Consider the following 16,438-nt stretch of genomic DNA (forward strand, 5'->3'; position numbering starts at 1 on the left):
GGATACGGATTCCTACTGGCCGAGGGTCTGCGTCTGACCCCGGAGGAGCTCCAGGTCAGCCAATCAGAGGAGGAGCTGCAGATCACTGATAGGCTGCTGAGCGGATCAAAAGCTGCTCTGCGATTGGCTGCTTTCTCCAGTGAGTCACAGTTTGATTATGTCATCACTAAAGGTGGGGGCACAACAGGTCGACCGTCGAGGGGCGGGGCTTGTCAGGGCTGAGAGAAGAATTCACTGATTTGAATGTTTTCTTGTTTTTGTTTTTCCAGCTGTTCAGATGTTTCTCCCCCGTCAGCGTCGCTCGTACGAGCCGTTCACTCCTCAGTGTGACGCTGACGGACTCTGGCTGCACACACAGTGTTACCACAGCACAGGTCACTTAAACACACACACACACACACACACACACACACACACAGTGTTACCACAGCACAGGTCACTTAAACACACACACACACACACACACACACACACACACACACACACACAGTGTTACCACAGCACAGGTCACTTAAACACACACACACACACACACACACACACACACACACACACACACACACAGTGTTACCACAGCACAGGTCACTTAAACACACACACACACACACACACACACACACACACACACACACACACACACACACACACACACACACAGTGTTACCACAGCACAGGTCACTTAAACACACACACACACACACACACACACACACACACACACACACACACAGTGTTACCACAGCACAGGTCACTTAAACACACACACACACACACACACACACACACACACACACACACACACAGTGTTACCACAGCACAGGTCACTTAAACACACACACACACACACACACACACACACACACACACACACACACACACACAGTGTTACCATAGCACAGGTCACTTAAACACACACACACACAGACACATACACACACACACACACACACACACACACACAGTGTTACCACAGCACAGGTCACTTAAACACACACACACACACACACACACACACACACACACACACAGTGTTACCACAGCACAGGTCACTTAAACACACACACACACACACACACACACACACACACACACACACACACACACACACAGTGTTACCACAGCACAGGTCACTTAAACACACACACACACACACACACACACACACACACACACACACACACACACACACAGTGTTACCACAGCACAGGTCACTTAAACACACACACACACACACACACACACACACACACACACACACAGTGTTACCACAGCACAGGTCACTTAAACACACACACACACACACACACACACACACACACACACACACACACACACACACACAGTGTTACCACAGCACAGGTCACTTAAACACACACACACACACACACACAGTGTTACCATAGCACAGGTCACTTAAACACACACACACACAGACACAGACACACACACACACACATACACACACACACACACACACACACACACACAGTGTTACCACAGCACAGGTCACTTAAACACACACACACACACACACACACATACACAGTGTTACCACAGCACAGGTCACTTAAACACACACAAACACACACACACACACACACACACACACACACACACACACACACAGTGTTACCACAGCACAGGTCACTTAAACACACACACACACACACACACACACACACACAGTGTTACCACAGCACAGGTCACTTAAACACACACACACACACACACACACACACACACACACACATACACAGTGTTACCACAGCACAGGTCACTTAAACACACACACACACACACACACACACACACACAGTGTTACCACAGCACAGGTCACTTAAACACACCACACACAGACACAGACACACAGACACAGACACACACACAGCCACAGACACACACACACACACACACACAGACACACACACACACACGACGTTCCTTCTGAGTGCTCTCTCTCTGCATTCAGGTCAGTGTTGGTGTGTCGATGAAGATGGAGAGTACGTCCCCGACTCGCTGACCAGCCGCTCACTGCTGCTGCCCAAATGTGAGATAACACACACTCACACGCACACACACACACACACACAGTTGCCCAACATGACGACATGTTTCCTCCTGCAGGTCTGACTCGGTGTCAGAGAGCTCAGGCTCACACGCTGCTCTCTGGTTGGACGAAAGGATCTGACATCACAACTAACTCACCTTACCGACCACAGTGTGAGGAGGTAGGACCACACACACACACACACACCCCACACACACACCCCCCACACACACACACACACCACACACACACACCCCCCACACACACACACACACCACACACACACATACCACACATACACACACACACACACACACCCCCCACACACACACACACTCACACACACACCACACACACATTAATTTGGGCTTTTTGCCTGTATTTGATAGGACAGCGTGTAGAGAGTGGGGGGGGGGGTGACATGCAGGTAAGGAGCCGCAGGTTGGACTCGAACCCGGGCCTCTGGCTTGGAGGACTATAGCCTCTTTACATGGGGCGTGACCTAACCACTAGGACATCGGCTCCCCCTGAAACCAAATCTTTAACCAGGTCTCCAAACGTTATTGTGTGTGTGTGTGTGTGTGTGTGTGTGTGTGGTGTGTCTGTGTGTGTGTGTGTGTGTGTGTGTGTGTCTGTGTCTGTGTCTGTGTGTGTGTGTATGTGTGTGTGTCTGTGTGTGTGTGTGTGTGTGTGTGTGTGTGTGTGTGTGTGTGTGTGTGTCTGTGTGTGTGTGTATGTGTGTCTGTGTGTGTCTGTGTGTGTCTGTGTGTGTCTGTGTGTGTCTGTGTGTGGTGTGTGTGTGTGTGTGTGTGTGTGTGTGTGTTTCAGGACGGTCGTTTCTTGGTGCTGCAGACAGGAGGCGCTGCAGGCTGGTGTGTGAATCCCCTGAAGGGAGAGACGATGCAGACGGCAACACCGAGCGCTCCTGGACAGCTGACATGTGCGGACACACACACACACACACACACACACACACACACACACAGACACACACAGACACACACACACACACACACACACCATTAACGATGTGTGTGTGTGTGTGTACACTTCAGCCTATGTTTGCAGGATCAATAAAGTATTATTATGTGTTCAGGTCCTAGCTGGTGTGAGCTGAAAGGTTCTCAGTGTCGCCCCGATGGCTCCTTCATCCCACTGCAATGTGATGTCACTTCCTGTTGGTGTGTCTCTGAAGACGGACAGGAAGTGGGCGATACTCGGACTCCTCGACAGACAGGAAGCACGCCGTCATGTGACCGTAAGTGTCTCTTTAGTGTTACTTTTATTTTTAAAGTCTCTCCCACAGAAGCCCCCTGGTGGACGACTGATGAACTGCAGCGAGACACACACCAGCTCCGAGGGGTCCGCTGATTGGTTGTCATTCTCATCCCCAGGTCCTCTCTGTCCCGCCGCCGTTACCCATGGTGCACTGGTGTGCCGCCCATCAGTGGATGGCCATCAGAGCTGTGACCTTTTCTGTCACCGTGGTTACCAGAACTCACTCCCTGTCAGCAGCTTCCTGTGCGACAGCGAGAGTGGGCGATGGCTCAGAGACAACAAACCGCTGACAGGAACTTGTCAAAGTAAGAGCGCGGCCCGCTAAAGGAACGTTACACATTTTAAAACAGAAAACTTCAACGCTGATGGGTTTTACATTTATGTGTGTGTGTGTGTCTGTGTGTGTGTGTGTGTGTGGGTGTGTGTGTCTGTGTGTGTCTGTGTGTGTCTGTGTGTGTGTGGGTGTGTGTGTCTGTGTGTGTCTGTGTGTGTGTGGGTGTGTGTCTGTGTGTGTTTGTGTGTGTCTGTGTGTGTGTGGGTGTGTGTCTGTGTGTGTCTGTGTGTGTGTGTCTGTGTGTGTGTGTGTGTGTGTGTGTGTGTGTCTGTGTGTGTGTCTGTGTGTGTGTGTGTGTGTGTGTCTGTGTGTGTGTCTGTGTGTGTGTCTGTGTGTGTCTGTGTGTGTCTGTGTGTGTGTCTGTGTGTGTCTGTGTGTGTCTGTGTGTGTGTGTGTGTGTCTGTGTGTGTCTGTGTGTGTCTGTGTGTGTGTGTGTGTGTCTGTGTGTGTGTGTGTGTGTGTGTGTGTGTGTGTGTGTGTGTGTGTGTGTGTGTGTGTGTGTGTGTGTGTGTGTGTGTGTGTGTCTCCAGTCTCCCAGCCTCTTCAGTCGGTGGCGTCCTCTCAGCTCTGGATGATGTCATCGTCCTGCTCTCAGATCAGCAGTTTACAGACTCTGCTGTTGGACGCCATGAGGAGCGGAGGGATCGGCTCTCTGCAGGTAAACTCTGAACATACCTGAACACACCTGAACTACACCTGAACACACCTGAACTACACCTGAACACACCTGAACTACACCTGAACTACACCTGAACACACCTGAACACACCTGAACTACACCTGAACACACCTGAACTACACCTGAACACACCTGAACTACACCTGAACTACACCTGAACACGCCTGAACTACACCTGAACTACACCTGAACTACACCTGAACACACCTGAACTACACCTGAACTACACCTGAACACACCTGAACTACACCTGAACACACCTGAACTACACCTGAACACACCTGAACTACACCTGAACTACACCTGAACACACCTGAACTACACCTGAACACACCTGAACTACACCTGAACTACACCTGAACTACACCTGAACACACCTGAACTACACCTGAACACACCTGAACTACACCTGAACTACACCTGAACACACCTGAACTACACCTGAACACACCTGAACTACACCTGAACACACCTGAACTACACCTGAACTACACCTGAACACACCTGAACACACCTGAACACACCTGAACTACACCTGAACACACCTGAACTACACCTGAACACACCTGAACTACACCTGAACTACACCTGAACTACACCTGAACACACCTGAACTACACCTGAACTACACCTGAACTACACCTGAACACACCTGAACACACCTGAACTACACCTGAACACACCTGAACTACACCTGGAGTTCTCAAGCTGCAGAGGGATTCAAATGTTTCCAGAAGTAACATGAAACGTGCCTGTGTGTGTGTGTGTGTGTGTGTGTGCGTGTGTGTGTGTGTGTGCGTGTGTGTGTGTGTGTGTGTGTGTGTGTGTGTGCGTGTGTGTGTGTGTGTGTGTGTGTGCGTGTGTGTGTGTGTGTGTGTGTGTGTGCGTGTGTGTGTGTGTGTGCGTGTGTGTGTGTGTGTGTGTGTGTGTGCGTGTGTGTGTGTGTGTGCGTGTGTGTGTGTGTGTGTGTGTGTGTGCGTGTGTGTGTGTGTGTGCGTGTGTGTGTGTGTGTGTGTGTGTGTGTGTGTGCGTGTGTGTGTGTGTGTGTGTGTGTGCGTGTGTGTGTGTGTGTAGCTGCCGTCGTCAGGCCGCTCTGTGTCCGTGTTCGGCGCCTCCTCACTGAGTCTGCAGTGTGACGGCGACAACGCGCTGAAGCTGATGATCAGATTTAAGGCCGATCTGTCCGACCTCCCGACCTCTGACCTCCCCGACCTCCACGACGTCAGTGAGTAGAAAGTTCACTTGAACGGTCCACGCCGACCCTGAGGCAGAAACCTTACAGCAAACCTTGTTCAAAGGTTGTTGTGTTTATAAATCTGTGAATGTTAAAGGTAGGACAGCTGGGGGTCTCAACATGAGGGTTGGGACCCCCCTAAGGGTCCAAAGAGAACAGATGTTTTTTTAATTCTGGTTTCTGTGTTAATTTTTATTTCAGGTCTGTTTCTGAATGAGACCAAACTCCTGGAGGGGGTGCAAGGTGTTCTGGGTAATATTCGCTCCGTGCTGACATCAGAGCCCAAACTGGTTTCCGTGACAACACCGACTTTTGGCTGTTCCAGCGGTTACCACCTGGACAGGGATGGTGACGGTTGCAGTGAGTCGGTTTATGTTGTTGTTTGTTTATCCCTCTGCCTCATCAGAACTCAAATTCCCATGATGCCTCAGTGTCTGTCCCATACACCCAACTCCGTCTCTGTTTTCCGCAGTCGTTTGTCCTGCTGGGAGTTTCTCCAGGGAGGGGGCGTGTCTTCTGTGTCCTCAGGGAACCTATCAGGATGAAGAGGGGCGGGACTTCTGCAACAAGTGTCCCACAGGCTCTTCCCCTGCTGGAACGTCATCTGTCAATCAATGTGAGTCCTGCAACCTTCAGATCTTAATGTAAAACCTGATCCTACATCTAGCGCCCCCCTCAGGACAGTCCTTTTAATTTTACTGATTCACCTGTGTGTGTGTGTGTGTGTGTGTGTGTGTGTGTGTGTGTACAGGTGTGACAGAGTGTCAGAGGCGGGGCCTGCGGTGTTCAGAGCAAGGTGACTTCCTGCTAGCGCAGCCTGACTTCCTGTCTGGCAGGTGGAGGTGTGTCAACAGTGAGGAGGCGGAGCTTGAGTGGACGAGCAGTGAGAAACGTCTGACAGATGACGAGTGCTCAGGTGACCCTTCCCCTCAGCAACCAATCAGAGAGCAGCTTCCCTTTTGATAGATGTAACATGTGTTTACCTTGAACGTGTACGTGTGTGTGTGTGTGTGTGTGTGTGTGTGTGTGTGTGTGTGTGTGTGTTACAGTTCTCCGCAGGTTTCAGGCTGTTCCTGCATCAGATGTTTCTGTCGGCGCGGATGACGCTGATGTTCTGAAAACGATGACCTCTGACCTCACTTCCTGTGTCCAAGGTGACTCACGCACAAAATGATTCAGCTTTAATCGTCTTAAAGGACCATACCTGTCTTTTTCTAAACTAGTTTATCGTTTTAACTCTGAATAAGTAACCACAATCATTAAGCTCCAGTCTCTCTCTTTGTGTTTGGACACAATATTTCTGTGACTCAAAATAACACCAGAATAAATCCAGGCAGCAAAAGACTTTTAACTTCTTGATTGATTGGAGCCGTGATGTTTAAATGTTTAAAATATTCCAGTTGGGGCGCGCTTCCACCCGTGGCCCTTTTCCGCATGTCATTCCCCGCTCTCTCTCTCTGGTTTCTGACTCTATCCACTGTCCTCTCTCTCTCTGGTTTCTGACTCTATCCACTGTCCTCTCTCTCTCTGGTTTCTGACTCTATCCACTGTCCTCTCTCTCTCCCTGGTTTCTGACTCTATCCACTGTCCTCTCTCTCTCTCTGGTTTCTGACTCTATCCACTGTCCTCTCTCTCTCTGGTTTCAGACTCTATCCACTGTCCTCTCTCTCTCTGGTTTCAGACTCTATCCACTGTCCTCTCTCTCTCTCTCTGGTTTCTGACTCTATCCACTGTCCTCTCTCTCTCTGGTTTCAGACTCTATCCACTGTCCTCTCTCTCTCTCTCTGGTTTCTGACTCTATCCACTGTCCTCTCTCTCTCTGGTTTCTGACTCTATCCACTGTCCTCACTCTCTCTCTGGTTTCTGACTCTATCCACTGTCCTCACTCTCTCTCTGGTTTCTGACTCTATCCACTGTCCTCTCTCTCTCTCTGGTTTCAGACTCTATCCACTGTCCTCTCTCTCTCTGGTTTCAGACTCTATCCACTGTCCGCTCTCTCTCTCTGGTTTCTGACTCTATCCACTGTCCTCTCTCTCTCTGGTTTCAGACTCTATCCACTGTCCTCTCTCTCTCTGGTTTCTGACTCTATCCACTGTCCTCTCTCTCTCTCTGGTTTCTGACTCTATCCACTGTCCTCTCTCTCTCTCTCTGGTTTCTGACTCTATCCACTGTCCTCTCTCTCTCTGGTTTCTGACTCTATCCACTGTCCTCTCTCTCTCTCTGGTTTCAGACTCTATCCACTGTCCGCTCTCTCTCTCTGGTTTCCTCTCTCTCTCTGGTTTCAGACTCTATCCACTGTCCTCTCTCTCTCTGGTTTCTGACTCTATCCACTGTCCTCTCTCTCTCTGGTTTCAGACTCTATCCACTGTCCTCTCTCTCTCTGGTTTCTGACTCTATCCATTGTCCTCTCTCTCTCTCTGGTTTCAGACTCTATCCACTGTCCTCTCTCTCTCTGGTTTCTGACTCTATCCATTGTCCTCTCTCTCTCTCTGGTTTCTGACTCTATCCACTGTCCTCTCTCTCTCTCTGGTTTCTGACTCTATCCACTGTCCTCTCTCTCTCTCTGGTTTCAGACTCTATCCACTGTCCTCTCTCTCTCTCTGGTTTCAGACTCTATCCACTGTCCTCTCTCTCTCTCTGGTTTCTGACTCTATCCACTGTCCTCTCTCTCTCTCTGGTTTCTGACTCTATCCACTGTCCTCTCTCTCTCTCTGGTTTCTGACTCTATCCACTGTCCTCTCTCTCTCTGGTTTCAGACTCTATCCACTGTCCTCTCTCTCTCTCTCTGGTTTCAGACTCTATCCACTGTCCTCTCTCTCTCTCTCTCTCTCTCTCTGGTTTCTGACTCTATCCACTGTCCTCTCTCTCTCTCTGGTTTCTGACTCTATCCACTGTCCTTTCTCTCTGGTTTCTGACTCTATCCACTGTCCTCTCTCTCTCTCTCTCTCTCTCTGGTTTCTGACTCTATCCACTGTCCTCTCTCTGCATTAAAGGCACGAAAAAGCCCAAAATAAATCTTTAAAACATTCCAGCTCCTTGATGTTGTGTGTTTGATTTAGAGTGATGTGGAATGCTCCTTTAACAGGTCAGAGTTTGTCGTTTCTGCTGTCGGTATTTATCTGATCTGTGTTTGTGTCTCTCAGCTTGTGCAGTGGAGCCGTCCTGCCACCATGTGGCGCTGTTCAACAGACAGACTGAGTGTGAACTGTACAGCACGCACACACTCAACACACACTGCAACACCTCTCAGCAGGTAAAGACAGATCAGCAGCTTTGCTAAAAATGTTTGCTCTGTTGTTTAATCCTAAAAGAAGCCAGTGAAAACTTTAGGTGTGAAGGCTACTACATCTCCCAGAATGCATTTCACTAACAAAACATCCTTTCTCAGAGCTCGACAGCTCTCTACAATGTTTTGAATTGAAACTGCAGTACCCCAGTAACCACTAGGGGTTCATTTATTCATTTTACTTTTTTTTTTTTTTCAGACCAGTGGGTTTCTGGGTAATCCTCAGGCCGAGCTCTTTGATTGGCTAAGCTGCTCTTTGAGAGTCAGGGGCGGAGCTTCAGATCTAGTGGTCATCAGGAAGAAAGGTTCTGTAACCACGGCGATAAGATGACTGGCATTAACAAAACAACAAACTTTACTTTACCAGCTGAGTGTTTAGTCCGTCAGGTGTGTTCAGGTGTGTGTGTGTACCTGTGTGTGTCTAAAGGGGCGGAGTTTTCCTCGAGGCAGCAGCAGCAGAGTTTTGTGAGGATGACGATGAAGAAGGCGGTCTCAGGTGTGTTCAGGATTCAGGTGTTCTCTGCATCACGGACCTCTCTCTCCGACGCTCATCGTTTCTGTCAGGACGGCTGCAGCCGCGACGCCTGCTGCGACGGGTTCATCCTCAACCAGAACGTCCTGAACGGAGGTACGTTACCATGGCAACACACCTCACCTGAGTGAACGAATGAATGAAATGAGACAATTAAATTTAAATTTACAAATTTACTTAAGTCCTTTTTTTATGATTCTATGAATGAAAACATTTAAAAACAGACTCGACATCAAGTTAACAAAAAAAAGCGGCACCGTCTTTTTTTGAGTTGTTCCCAAAGAGGAGAGAGCGTTAGCAGCAGCCGGTGGTCGCGAGGAAAAAAGTTGCAGCGCCTTTTGTGCGTTTGCGTAAGAAAATGCGCTGACGCTTTTTTTAACCATTCAAGATGTCGCCCTACCCAGCAAGAAACCAAAACAAGTGCTGTTAGGCCACGCCTCCTCCATACTGAAGTCTCCAGAGACACACCTCCAACCCCCCCTCCACTCACTTTCACATGAAGGAGTTATCAATTAAAACGCATCATAATTAAACACCAAGAGGTGGACAAACTGTCCTCTGCTCGAGCTGCGATCCCGTGTGCTGCATTGTTGTGTTAGCATGCTAATGTTAGCGCTCTTCAGTCAGCTCGTAGCTTCACATTGTTGTGTTAGCATGCTAATGTTAGCGCTCTTTAGTCAGCTCGTAGCTTCACATTGTTGTGTTAGCATGCTAATGTTAGCGCTCTTTAGTCAGCTCGTAGCTTCACATTGTTGTGTTAGCATGCTAATGTTAGCGCTCTTTAGTTAGCTCGTAGCTTCACATTTCATGTAAACTGACACAGAATGAGCGTGATCTAAAAACTCTTACTAACATCCAAATAATCAGTGAGTATGTTCTTCTTCTTCTCTCTAGTTCTTGACTAAAACAGCTTTTATACACAAGGGGAGGAGCCGGCCGTCCCGTCCATGTAAACACGGCTCTGACAACAACACAGCCAGCGGGACTCGAGCTTCTCCCTCATTGTAGACAGTCAGGACTCAGAGACACATTTACACAGGACAGACTTCATGATTTATTGATGTGGAACACATTCTTCCTTTAAATTAGCATTCTATATTTAATTCCTCATTCTGTCCCGCCTCCTTTCAGGTTCTCTGCTCTGTGGTTGGCTGAGAGCTCCGTCAGTCTTGATGTGCGAGGACCAGGACTGGGATGTGATTGGACAGGGGAAAGCCAGCCGTATCTGTGGGGCGGGGCTTACATACAACGAGCAGCAGAGGAGCTTCGTGTTGGACCTGGGAGGACAGGAGTTCACCATCAGTAAGAGACGGAAACACAAACTAAATCAAATCAAACCGAGAGATGATCTTAACTCTTCTGTTTGTTGTTCCAGCTGATTCTGCTCTGCCCGCCAACAGCAAGAACAAGAAGGACTACCAGGCCTCCATCATCAACTTCCAGGCCGTCTACCTGAACACAGGTACCACGAGACCGGCCTTTGTAGTCTCACAGACGTAGAGATGTAGGACTCCAAATCAAAACTTTTTGAAGGTCTCAACCTGGAATTTAAAGCAGTTTGACTCGGTCTTGTCTCGGTGTCAGACTGGGCGGACTCTGGATTTTAACACAAGATGATGATTATTCACTTATATTTATGGTGTTGTCTTGTCTCGATCTCGTCCTGGCCTGGCCTGGTCTTGGTCTTGGTCTTGGTCTTGGTCTTGGTCTTGGTCTTAACTCGGTCTCGCCCTGTCTTGGTCTTGGTCTTGGTCTTGGTCTTGGTCTTGGTCTTGGTCTTGGTCTTGGTCTTGGTCTTGACTCGGTCTCGCCCTGTCTTGGTCTTGGTCTCGCCCTGTCTTGGTCTTGGTCTTGGTCTTGACTCGGTCTCACCCTGTCTTGGTCTTGGTCTTGGTCTTGGTCTTGGTCTTGGTCTTGGTCTTGACTCGGTCTCGGATCACTCTGGTCTCGGTTAGTGTGGTCTTGACTACTAACACTACACAGACATGATGGACCCAGGTTCAGAGGACAGACCAGTCCAGAACAGCAGCTTTAATGTCCCAGTTTAACTGGAGCTGGATTCACTAGTGACTCCCAGTATCACCATGAATCCAGCAGGAGGAATCTTTTAGGTTTTAAATCCACCACACCTCAGACAGCAGAGAGTAAACACGCTGACTCTGTTTGTTTGTTTGTTTGTTTGTTTGTTTGTTTGCAGATCCAGCTCCTGTTGGATCTGGTTCTTCTTCGTGTGCAGTGGCAGCAGAGCTCGCTCCTCCTCTGGACGGTTCGTTTCTGTCACATCAGCAGATCAGACGTTTTAGTTTGAATATTAATGAATAACTTCATCGTTCTTCATATTTTGTCTTTTTGTGCGATCAGTTTCAGTTCAGCAGAAGTTTGAGTCTCTGTCTGAAGACGACGTTCTCGTGGATCCTCTGAGGAAACTCCCCACGCTCTCCTTCTGGCTCAACGAGAACAACTACGACTCCCAGCAGGCACTGCTGTGGTGCCTGACCCGTGCGTCCCGTTGCTCTGACAGAGATATTTCATGATGTTTGTTTATGAATGAAAGCGACTGAAGGTGTGTGTGTTGTGTTCCAGGCTGTGACTCTGAGCAGCTGTGCTCCCTCGCTGACCTCACACCCTCACCTGGATTCTTCAGGTGCTCCTTGTTACCTGACAGCCGAGTGTGTGGAGCATACGACAAACCTCTGAGACGCCCCTGTCGCCCCCTGCTGGACAGAACGCCTAACAACACCTACAGCAAGAAGGGTAAGCAGAGACACCGAGCTCGTCGATACTTTTCAGTCTAAAATCTGTGCTTGTGTTACTCGCTGTTACTTGCTTCATGTTACTCGCTGTTACTCGCTTCATGTTACTCGCTTCATGTTACTCTCTGTTACTGGCTTCATGTTACTCGCTGTTACTCACTTCATGTTACTCGCTGTTACTCACTTCATGTTACTCGCTGTTACTCACTTCATGTTACTCACTGTTACTCACTTCATGTTACTCGCTTCAAGTTACTCACTATTACTCGTTACTCGCTTCAAGTTACTCACTATTACTCGCTTCATGTTACTCACTTCATGTTACTCGCTTCAAGTTACTCACTATTACTCGTTGCTCACGTCATGTTACTCACTGTTACTCGCTTCATGTTACTCTCTGTTACTCGCTGTTACTCGCTTCATGTTACTCGCTTCAAGTTACTCACTATTACCCGTTACCCGCTTCAAGTTACTCACTATTACTCGTTACTCGCTTCATGTTACTCGCTGTTACTCGCTTCAAGTTACTCACTATTACTCGTTACTCGCTTCAAGTTACTCACTATTGCTCGTTACTCGCTTCAAGTTACTCACTATTACTCGTTACTCGCTTCATGTTACTCGCTGTTACTTGCTTCATGTTACTCGCTGTTACTCGCTTCATGTTACTCACTGTTACTCACTTCATGTTACTCGCTTCATGTTACTCTCTGTTACTCACTTCATGTTACTCACTGTTACTCGCTTCATGTTACTCGCTTCATGTTACTCTCTGTTACTCGCTTCATGTTACTCTCTGTTACTCACTTCATGTTACTCGCTGTTACTCACTTCATGTTACTCACTGTTACTCGCTGTTACTCGCTTCATGTTACTCGCTTCATGTTACTCGCTTCATGTTACTCTCTGTTACTCGCTTCATGTTACTCGCTGTTACTCACTTCATGTTACTCGCTGTTACTCACTTCATGTTACTCACTGTTACTCACTTCATGTTACTCACTTCATGTTACTCGCTTCAAGTTACTCACTATTACTCGTTACTCGCTTCAAGTTACTCACTATTACTCGCTTCATGTTACTCACTTCATGTTACTCGCTTCAAGTTACTCACTATTACTCGTTACTCACGTCATGTTACTCGCTGTTACTTGCTTCATGTTACTCTCTGTTACTCGCTGTTACTCGCTTCATGTTACTCGCTTCAAGTTACTCACTATTACTCGTTACTCGCTTCAAGTTACTCACTATTACTCGTTACTCGCTTCATGTTACTCGCTGTTACTCGCTTCAAGTTACTCACTATTACTCGTTACTCGCTTCAAGTTACTCACTATTACTCGTTACTCGCTTCATGTTACTCTCTGTTACTCGCTGTTCCCTGTCAGTTGATCTGTCCGGAGCCGTGAAGAGTTTCTACGAGAGAGTTTCCTTCAAGAAGATGGTTTCTTACTCTGTACGCAGCCGAGTCAGCGTGACAGGAAGCACGCCGCTGTCTGACGGGTAACACACACACACAGACACACTCATTAATACACACACACACACACACACACACACACACACTCATTAATACACACGGTAAAACGATTCAAAACAACAAATAATAAAGACGCCATCAGCAGACGGATAAAAACTCAGGTGTGTTCAGGTTCAGGGAGTGTGAGCGGCGCTGTGATGAAGATCCTTGTTGCCGCGGTATCGGCTTCGTCCGAGACACCAAATCACCAGGTAACATGAGAACATTTATCCTGATGGAGGTTTGAGAATAAAGACGTCAGAGTGTGTTTGACTCTGTGTGTGTGTGTGTGTGTGTGTGTGTGTGTGTGTGTGTGTGTGTGTGTGTGTGTGTGTGTGTGTCTCTCAGGGGGGTCAGACGTGGTGTGTCTGTCTCTGATCAGTCTTGGGGTTCAGACCTGCGCTGAAGACGAGTCCACCACCTGGAGGAGTCAGGACTGCAAACCGTCTGTGGTGCAGACCACGCCGGACCCCTTCGGATGGTACCAGAAACCCGGTACTGAACACACACTGATACACACGAACATGACAATGACAGCCCGCTAACGTGTAGCTAACAGCTCTGTTTAGTGAGTAAGCAGGCTCATGCTAGCTCCCTGGACGATCGCCAACTGTTGAAGCTAATTTTACACGGTGGCCGAATCCGGTACTGCAGTGTCACGTGATCGCAGACCAGAGCCGCGGGTTCGAGCCTGACAGTCTGCTCTTTGGGCCCAGTAACACAGAAGAGGCGGGAACTTTTACCTGCCATAGTCTGACTTTTTTTTGCTGCATGCGCCCCTGAGCAGCTTTCAGGGGAATGAATGTGGCTCCACCTCCAACGCTGTATCCATCCTATAATAAGTACGTGGCATAACGGGGCACATAACGTAGTAAAACACACACGCGCTGCTTTAATCACAGAATAGTATAGAACTTAACTGAATAGATCTGCTCTGTAGATCGCTAGCTTGTGATAGCAGGATCGGATCCATGCATCCCTTATAAAAACAAACCGCATATCTACACAGTGTAAGTCATGCAGTGTGTGATGTTGTGTGTTTGTGTGTTTGTGTGTTTGTGTGTTCAGTGAATCAGTGGACTTCCTCTCCGGCGCTCTGTCCTCCGTTCGACCTGCCACCCACAAAAAACAACGGTAAGACGGGTCAGCCCTGAACGCTCAGACCGCAGTACTCCTCAGAGGACTTCAGGTCTCACTCTGCGGTCTCTGTGTCCTCAGTGTCTCTGGATCAGTGGAGTCTCCTCTCAGAGTCCTCAGTCCTCGTCGACCCGTCTCTCTCTACGTATGATGTCATCCACGTGAGCCGGGACATCGCCACCGTCCGTGACAAGACCAGGGACTGGTGTCTCCACGGTAACCATCACGAGAGGGAAAAAAGATTGATTACATCATCAGTAGTTAGAAATTAAGTGCCAACCTGTGAACTCCCTGTGTACTTCCTGTTTCAGCCTGTCAGGAGGCGGAGTCTTGTGTCGCCGTCTCTCTCAGTGAGGCGGAGTCCGCCACTCGCTGCGTTCTCTACCCTGACACCACTGCCTGTGGATTAAGCTCCGCCCCTACTTCGAACAGCCCATCATCCTCCTGCAGACTGGTCATCAGAGAGCCCGCCCCCCAGGTGTACCTGAGGACAGGTGAGCCAATCACAGCGGAGAACATGAAGTATAACAGCGAGGGCAAGAGTCTCAATCTTACTTTTTTCGGTTGTTTTGTTTTGCTCCTTAGAGCGGTTGCTACCGGTTACGTCGGTCTCCATCCCAGGTCATGGCACCCTGCAGGGCGTTGCCGTGGAAACCGCCCTTGGCTCAGACAGGAAGACTGTCGTTCAGTTCCTGGGCGTCCCGTACGCCCGTCCACCAATAGGACCGCTCCGCTTTGAAGCAGCTCAGCCGTCTGATTGGTCAGGAACCTGGGACGCCACCAAACCCCGGTAAATACCCGACTGTTTAACACCGTGTCCTCACCAAGCGGTAACCTCAGATGTTGAAACATGAAGCTGATGCTGAAGTGTAACATCCTGCAGTACCTGGAGTGTCCACTAGAGGCTGGCTGCAGAAGCACAGGAAGTCACATACACACCCATTCTAAAAAGCCTGTTTTTACAGCAGAGATGAACATGTTTACAGCCTGGTTCAAAAAACCAAATAGGTGTGATTAGCTCATGTCTGGATGGACACACACTGTACGGGGGTGAATGTTTTGATGACTCATCAGTTTTGATTTGATGAAGGATAAGAGTTATTCACAATAAGGCGTGTAGCTGACCTGATTGACAGGTGGGCGCGGTGTAACGGTTTGTCAGGAGGTTTAAAACCCGCCTCAGCTCCAGCTCTCAGCCTGTCGTTAGGTTGACTGAAAGTTAGACTGAGACAGCATTTCCAGCATGGAGACCGCCATCGATGGGACTCCAGCGCCCCCTGCAGGGACAGACGGGGGGCGCCATCGATGGGACTCCAGCGCCCCCTGCAGGGACAGACGGGGGACGTCATCAATGGGACTCCAGCGCCCCCTGCAGGAACAGACGGGGGACGTCATCAATGGGACTCCAGCGCCCCCTGCAGGGACAGACGGGGGATGACACTCAGACTTCAAACATTCAGATTTACAGTCTGTCTCTCTGTCCTTCAGTTCCAGTTGTGTTCAGCCCGGCGATGTTGAGTCTGCAGCCTCCAGTGAGGACTGTCTCTACCTCAACATCTTCACACCTGCAGCTCAGGTGAGTCAGCAGAAAGACTTTAGAATGATTTTCTACAATTCAACAACCACCCAGCTGACCTGT

The 16,438-nt window shown here is 48.9% G+C and overlaps 1 protein-coding gene across 1 annotated transcript in view; it reads left to right on the plus strand.

Moving 5' to 3' along the window:
• The window catches only part of tg (thyroglobulin), a gene marked incomplete at its 3' end in the record, with an annotated part of 27,616 nt that extends 11,241 nt beyond the window's left edge, over positions 1-16,375 (plus strand). The window contains 29 exon segments of the mRNA XM_065958132.1: positions 1-139; positions 270-374; positions 1,970-2,047; positions 2,125-2,228; positions 2,876-2,987; positions 3,144-3,305; positions 3,442-3,630; positions 4,190-4,317; positions 5,413-5,563; positions 5,774-5,932; positions 6,045-6,188; positions 6,324-6,488; positions 6,622-6,726; positions 8,716-8,825; positions 9,058-9,163; positions 9,286-9,486; positions 10,522-10,692; positions 10,766-10,852; positions 11,588-11,656; positions 11,752-11,889; positions 11,974-12,144; positions 13,532-13,646; positions 13,795-13,874; positions 14,011-14,157; positions 14,731-14,796; positions 14,881-15,015; positions 15,111-15,293; positions 15,385-15,589; positions 16,288-16,375. The exon segment at positions 1-139 is cut by the window's left edge and continues 92 nt beyond it. Of these exon segments, the coding sequence (XP_065814204.1) occupies positions 1-139; positions 270-374; positions 1,970-2,047; positions 2,125-2,228; positions 2,876-2,987; positions 3,144-3,305; positions 3,442-3,630; positions 4,190-4,317; positions 5,413-5,563; positions 5,774-5,932; positions 6,045-6,188; positions 6,324-6,488; positions 6,622-6,726; positions 8,716-8,825; positions 9,058-9,163; positions 9,286-9,486; positions 10,522-10,692; positions 10,766-10,852; positions 11,588-11,656; positions 11,752-11,889; positions 11,974-12,144; positions 13,532-13,646; positions 13,795-13,874; positions 14,011-14,157; positions 14,731-14,796; positions 14,881-15,015; positions 15,111-15,293; positions 15,385-15,589; positions 16,288-16,375 (3,813 nt within the window).
• Between the last annotated feature and the right edge of the window lie 63 nt (positions 16,376-16,438).

Source organism: Labrus bergylta, chromosome 8, assembly GCF_963930695.1.
Source record: "Labrus bergylta chromosome 8, fLabBer1.1, whole genome shotgun sequence".
Taxonomy (NCBI): Eukaryota; Metazoa; Chordata; class Actinopteri; order Labriformes; family Labridae; genus Labrus; species Labrus bergylta.